This window comes from Apodemus sylvaticus, chromosome 18, assembly GCF_947179515.1.
Source record: "Apodemus sylvaticus chromosome 18, mApoSyl1.1, whole genome shotgun sequence".
NCBI lineage: Eukaryota > Metazoa > Chordata > Mammalia > Rodentia > Muridae > Apodemus > Apodemus sylvaticus.
The window spans coordinates 23,578,923-23,585,892 of NC_067489.1; the positions used below are offsets into that span (position 1 = coordinate 23,578,923).

At 45.7% G+C, this 6,970-nt stretch overlaps 1 protein-coding gene across 2 annotated transcripts; it reads left to right on the forward strand.

The window, feature by feature from the left end:
* The first annotated feature begins 548 nt into the window (after positions 1-548).
* Positions 549-6,471, forward strand: Thap1 (THAP domain containing 1). 2 transcript variants are annotated; one of them, XM_052162359.1, is made up of 3 exons: positions 569-987; positions 3,069-3,264; positions 4,767-6,471. In XM_052162359.1, exons 1-3 carry the CDS (start codon positions 917-919, stop codon positions 5,130-5,132), a joined length of 633 nt encoding a protein of 210 aa, XP_052018319.1. In that variant the 5' UTR covers positions 569-916; the 3' UTR covers positions 5,133-6,471. The 2 variants fall into 2 exon arrangements, with proteins under 2 accessions (XP_052018320.1, XP_052018319.1); XM_052162360.1 differs by lacking the exon at positions 3,069-3,264 and having other exon boundaries at positions 549-987; positions 4,767-4,930.
* The last annotated feature ends 499 nt before the right edge of the window (positions 6,472-6,970 follow it).

Below are 6,970 nucleotides of genomic sequence, written 5' to 3' on the forward strand. Positions count from 1 at the left end.
GCAAGTTTCAGCACAGACACCCACACAAAGGCAACAACGTTCAGAAGTGCTCTTCCGGGCTGGAGAGCTGGCTCAGTGGTTAAGACCACTGACCGCGCTTCCAGAGGTCCTGAGTTCAATTCCCTGCAACCACATGGTGGCTCACAATCATCTGCAGTGGAATCCGATGACCTCTTCTGGTGTGTGAAGACTGCGACAGTGTACTCAATACATAAACTAAACTAAAAATAATAAGTGCTCTTCCTTCTCAGTTTATAGGAAATGCACGTTTGTCCTCGTTGTCTAATTAGACGGTCACCTGGATTCTGAACGTGGACCACAGGTTTGTACAAACCACACATCCGCAGTTACCCTTTTAAAACATTGCGTGTGGCCAGGGACGAGCTTTCCCACGTTCCCCTGTAGGCTTTTGGGCCCAACAGGCCGTTCCTGAGATCAAGTTGCAGCAGAAAATGACGGATAAGTTAACATCAGTCACCAGTACAAGACCCCACAAGCCCGACTGAAATCAGGCTCCCAAACAAACGCTCTCCCTTCCGGTCAAGGCGCAGAGGACCCGCCCACTTCCGCACTACAGGCCACGCCCCTGAGGCGCGCCTCGCCCTAGCCAATGGTCATCTTCCCTGGGAACGTTACCTTCAGCTAATCAGAGACTGCGAGCCAACTCCTCGCGAGAGGTGAGGTTGAAGCTGCCTCCGCCATCTTGAAGATGGGAGACGAGGGACAGCTGTGGTCTTTCTGCTAAAGCAAACACCACAACGGACAGGGTAGTCACCCCCCCACGGTGAGGCGATCGTCCCCGTAACTGCTGAGCAAAACCACCGAAAGCAGCGAGCGTATCAAAGCCGAGCGCAGCGACCCCGACGGCCCCTTCACCTGCCTCCCGGGCAGAGGGGAAGTGTGGAGGGCCAGAAGGATGGTGCAGTCCTGTTCCGCCTACGGCTGCAAGAACCGGTACGATAAGGACAAGCCCGTCTCCTTCCACAAGTAGGTAACTGGCGTGCTCCGCGGCTGCGGCAGGGGCGCGCGGGCGGGTGGAGGCGGAGCCCGGCGCGTGGCCGCGCGAGACCCGGAGGAGGCGGGGCGGCCGGCGGGCTCGGGCGGCTGCGGGGCCGGACGGCCGGCGGGGGCGGGGACCCATGGCTGCGCGTCCCCGGCGCGGCGCGCGGCGCCTCCGTTGGCCGGGCTCCGCCGAGGTGCGGCCGCGCCTTCGCGCTCCTGGAGGGTTTCCGGCGTGCGAGCGACGCCTGGAGGCCTCGCGCCCGCAGCCCTGGGGATGGCAGCCCAGGCCGCGCTGCGGCCACGGCCCGTAGGGACGAACTAGAACTGGAAACACGCAGGAGGAAGGCGGGTCTCCGACCTCGCTGTTGTTGGAGGAAGCAGGACCTCTGGATGCCAGGGAGGACTTTTAGACGTAATCTCAAAGGACCAACCTTTGAGCATCCGCGGGTGTTAGAGGAGGCTCTCGGTATTGTCAAGGTGAACCCCCATCTTCCAACACACAGTAATAATGAGACCCTAGCATCACTTTACTCAGCGGCCGTGGTAAAGGTTAATGGGAGCTTCCCCCACAGCTGTCAGGGTGCAGCAAACAAGAATCCAGAGGTGGAAAACAGAAGAAAGCCATAGAATTGACGTTAGTCACGGTGATTATTAGCAATGCTAATGGTCCACAAACTGTGACATATTTCTAGGCATCTAAATTCGTTGTTACAAGGTTTATGTTAGCATTTTGGACGATAGCTAAGAAATCAGATCCACTGGTGAAATATGCAAAATATCCATAGCAAAACAAGTACAGAAACACATTTCAAAATGTTCACTCAGGTTTTGTGAGGGGGCGCTACTGTTCATGCTTAATAATGTTTGCTAGAAAGTAAGACTTGAATGCTGTTTTCTCTGTGGGGATTTCTATGATTTGGTTGATTGAAATTTCATACATCCTCAGAATGCAGGAATAGATCAGGAAATGGTGCAGGGACATGCATTTGACCTGCCACCTCCCTTCCCAGTGCTTTATTAAGATGACCCAGGGAATCTTCAAATACACAGACTAGTTAAAAATGGCACACATCAAAAATACCGTTTCAACTGCTGGACGCTGAAAAATAAAAACAAGGGCAAACATGAGTTTTTTTCCTTGTGTAAGAACAGTAAATGGCAAATGTCTTGCTTGATAGTTCAGAATTTGCGCTTCTGTGCTAGGAGACGAGATACTAAGATTTATAAGAAGTTACCACAGTGGTTAGTACTTCTTTTTAGGCATATGTTTTTTTCCAACCTGAATATAGTTGCAGTGGAGAAAGCTGGCTATGTAAAGAATAAGCACTAACAGGAAGATTGGTTAGGTCTTCATGAAAAAAAAAGGATGATCAGAGTCCAACAAACCTTTTGTGGTGGAACAGTTACAGAATAGTAAAAATAAATTGAAACATTCTTCAGCATTTTCTGATCCCTCTAGCTTCTCCCACTAAGTTTTTGATATAGAGAAACACAGTGGCAGGAAATATAGATTCCCAATTCTGTACACTGAATTAAGCAATAAAATAAAGTCCTTACCTTCTTTATCACTCGCCTATATTCAGGCTGTCAGAATGTAGTCTATTTGTTGGACTGACTAAAAAAGAGCTAGAAGTCTCTTTCAGGATATAGACATATGTCCAATTTTTTTTTTGTGTGTGTGGGGGGGAGACAAGGTTTCTCTGTGTAGCCCTGGCTGTCATCCTGGAACTCACCCTGTAGACCAGGCTGACCTCAAATCCTCCCAAGTGCTGTGCTGGAATCAAAGGCTGCGCCATCACTGCCTGGCTTTGTTTTCCTCTAAGACACAAAATTGCTAGTAAAAGTATGAGTAGAATTGCGTTGCAGGTACTACCTATTGCAATTGAACTGTTGTCTTCAGTATGAAAGGGTAAAGCTTACTGAGTGAGATTAGTAACAGAAGTAATCCCCGATCAGATTCTCCTTAGTATGGGGTAAGGTAGCTAGCTCTTTTATAGGCAGGAGAGTATGGGGGCTTTTATTTATTTTTTAAAGTAAAATCAGAGAACTGAATTGTGTCTTCGTAGGTTTCCTCTTACCCGTCCCAGTCTTTGTAAACAGTGGGAGGCAGCTGTTAAAAGAAAAAACTTCAAGCCCACTAAGTACAGCAGCATCTGTTCTGAGCACTTTACTCCAGACTGCTTTAAGAGAGAGTGCAACAACAAGTTACTGAAGGAGAATGCGGTGCCCACGATATTTCTCTACATCGAGCCGCATGAGAAGGTAAATGCTGGGTGGGTGTTTTTTCTTTCCGGGTCCGTCTGTCTTTTCTTTCCCCTCCAGTCACTTCCCCTCCCATCCCTTGTGTGAGACAAGTCCTAAGGGGTCCAGGCTGGCTTTGAGCTTGCTCCATAGCTGAGGTGAATTGGAGCCTCCTGCCTCTACTTCCAGATTGTGCTATCGTGAGCATTGGCTTTGGGTGAATGCTGCGTTAGTTTATGAAGCTAATGTGTTCAGGGGAAGAACCAGGGAAGGGTTGGGCGTATTTGAAACCCATCATTTGGCAGTGACTACTGTAGGGGCTTAGTGGTGAAGAGTATCAGAGGTTAAGAGCACTGGTTGTTCTCCCAAGGTCCTGAGTTCAATTCCCAGCAACCACATGGTGGCTCACGACCATCTGCAGTGAGATCTGATGCCTTCATCTGGGTGTCTGAAGACAGCGACAGTGGATTCACAAACATAAAATAAATCATTAAAACAAAGAAACAAAGAAAACAGTATGTACTGCTCTTCCAGAGGATGTGAATTTGATTCCCAACACCTACTTCCAGTGGTCTCCTCACACCTCCCATCCCCCAACGGCAGACACTCACGCAGACACACAGACACTCACGCAGACACTCACACAGACACTCACACAGATGCCCATGATTAAATATAAATCTGTTTTTATTTAAAAAAAACACTATTAACAATAATTCACTTTTTAAAAACAGAATTCTACATATTAACTATCTCATCATAATTAACTCAGTCTAGTTTTGTTTAAGATAATGGTATCTCCATGGTTTCACTTATGTGTTGATATGTTTTATTTCCGTTCCTAGTGACTGTTTTCAGGTTACTTATTCTTCTGTTTTAGGTGTTTAGTGTTTACTTATGTCCAACTAAATCGCTTTTCTGTTTGACAAATCCCACTTGAACTCAAATAGAGAAGTAGACTCAGGACTGAGAATGGCAGCGTGGACGCGCACACCTGCAGTTGGACCCTGCAGGGGACGAGCTAGGAGGACGGCCACAGCTGGGGCTAGCCTGGTGAACACTGTATAATCCAGGCCACTGGATTATACAGTAAGGACGCCCCATCCCCCCAAACAAACACAAGGAAACCAACCCAAACCCCAAACAAACAAAAACGGCCTCACACTGATTCCAGGGGCAGTTGCTTATTGTTTGAAATCCTAATACTTGGGAGGTAGAGGTAGGAGAGCTCAAGTGTAGGACCAGCCTGGGCGACACACTAAGACCCTGGTTTTTAAATCTACAAACAAGCCAAACCCTAATGGTGCCATTTGAGGCCTGGAAGGTGGTTTGGGCCCTAGAGAGCTTTGCCTGGCTGTCCTGGTGCCCTGGAGTTCAGGCCAGCGCTGCAACCACCAAGATGATGTCTTTTCTCATTTTGGAATTCCTGTGTACCGTGGAGTGACAACACATGTTTAATGTTGAAACTACAGATGTTCTGAGGCTAAACTAAACTCACATATGCTTGTATATTGCTATTTTAGAAGGAAGACATGGAATCCCAAGAACAGCTTCCCTCTCCTTCACCCCCCACTTCCCAGGTGGACGCTGCTATTGGGTTGCTAATGCCTCCTCTCCAGACCCCTGACAACCTCTCAGTTTTCTGTGACCACAACTACACTGTGGAGGATACAATGCACCAGAGGAAGAGGATCCTTCAGCTGGAGCAGCAGGTTGAAAAGCTCAGGAAGAAACTCAAGACTGCCCAGCAACGGTGCCGAAGGCAGGAGAGACAGCTGGAGAAGCTCAAGGAAGTTGTCCACTTTCAGAGGGAGAAAGACGACGCGTCAGAGAGGGGCTACGTGATCCTACCAAATGACTACTTTGAAATTGTTGAAGTACCAGCATAAAAAACTGAGGTGTGTTAGTGGGACAAGACTGTATACCTTCTTTTAGCCTACATACAGGAGTTCATTTGAAAAAATAACACTTAATTACTTGTATTAAAAAAAATATTTTTTTAAAATAAATTAGATATATACTGTACAATTGTAATTTTTTTGTTTGTAATTTCAGAGTTTCTACATTTTAACAAAATATTTAAAAAAAATCCTTAAACCACCAATATAATGTTGTATATTGGTTTCAAGATGGTGGATGTTTTTCATTTGAGTATTTATAGAAATAATGTAAAAATAAAAAGTAGAGAGGGTAATGGTGTGGTAAAAATGATTTAAGTTTAAAAGTGAATGCCCTTTATTGAGATAACTTATAATTTAAATCAGAAGTATAAGTGAGAACATAGGACATGCCTTTCTGAATATAGAGGTATACATACACTCATTTTGTATTTATAGTCAGAGCTTCATTTATTTTTCTCAATCAGAAACGAACTGTCAAGCCAATATTTCAGGAAAACAATATTTTGCTGTCTTCAGAAAAATCATTCCATAGTTAATAATTTCATAAAGAGTAGAGTTTTATGAGTAGGTCCTTTTTGTCCCTAGCTTTATGAAATTGGAAGTGTGTCTTGGGGAACGGCAGGCCTCCGAGTGAGGTGCTGGCATCAGTGAGGTGAAAACTTGGGACTGGGCTGGAGAGAGGTTCCGTGGGTGAAGGTGCATGCGTGCGTGCAAGCCTGGGTTTAACCCCTGGGACCCCTGGAAAGGTGGACGAGAGCCACACCGGTCCGCAGGGTGGCCTTCAGGCTCCCGGGGTGCTGTGGCAACTTTATAAAGAGATAAACATTGGGGCCTGGTATGCTCAGATCATCCCCAGGCTAAAGGCATCTGATTCCACAGCTGTTGTTAAATCTGCATTCAGACCTCTGACAGATTATTTTTGTAGAGTTTGGTTTGTACTATAGTACAGTACTTTTTCCCTTAAGTATTTGATAATTTTGCCCTTAACTGTTTGATTTTGGTCAAGACACTGCATAGGAAATATTTTTTTTTTCACTCTTAAGTTAGAAATGGTATCCAATTTACTTCAAGTGACTTACGTTCAAAAGTAATGTGTCATGTTTACGTCACCGTTGAGACTTAAATATTGCAGTTTCTGTTTACGCTGTGCATTGTGTTCTGACTGTAAGAAAGCTTACATATATTTGAAATGAAGATATGTTCTGAGTAAACACCTGCTGATAAAAGAATTCTCTAGGGTTAGGAGAACCATATTTTATATTTCAGAGTACACTGTAGTTGAAGAGTAGTGGACCTTTCAAGACAGTATTAAAGATATGTTATTCCAGTACCTTGTGCATCTGCCTTTTCTTTCTGATTTTCCACCGCTGAGAATAGGTAGCACATTCCTACGTGTAATTAGCTTATAATGGCATAAAACTGTCTGGGAGCAGGAGCTAAATACTCAGATGAGAGTCCAGTAACTCTGCCCACTCTCTGCTCCCTCCCCCACCCCACCCCCCCACAGGGTTTCTCTGTGTAGCCCTGGCTGTCCTGGAACTCACTCTGTAGACCAGGCTGGCCTAGAACTCAGAAATCTGCCTGCCTCTGCCTCCCAAGTGCTGGGATTAAAGGTGTGCCACCACCGCCTGGCTTCACTCTTTTTAAAAAGGTTGATCAATAGTCACATCCAGCTATGATGATCTTTTATGAGCAACTTAGCTAGTCTTCTGAAGATGTGCTGTAGACATTTTTAATTCCAATCTGGGGTTTCTACCCACCTTTGACCATTCAGTTCCTGGATAGAAGACACACAACTTTTTAAATTTACAATAAGTCTTAAGCAG

What these genes read in the sequence shown, in the direction of transcription:
- Thap1 (XM_052162359.1), top strand. Translation starts at nt 917, where the DNA reads ATGGTGCAGTCCTGTTCCGCCTACGGCTGCAAGAACCGGTACGATAAG. An exon ending in AAGCCCGTCTCCTTCCACAA is followed by an intron (nt 988 to 3,068) that starts GTAGGTAACTGG and finishes GTGTCTTCGTAG; the next exon opens with GTTTCCTCTTACCCGTCCCA. An exon ending in ACATCGAGCCGCATGAGAAG is followed by an intron (nt 3,265 to 4,766) that starts GTAAATGCTGGG and finishes TTGCTATTTTAG; the next exon opens with AAGGAAGACATGGAATCCCA.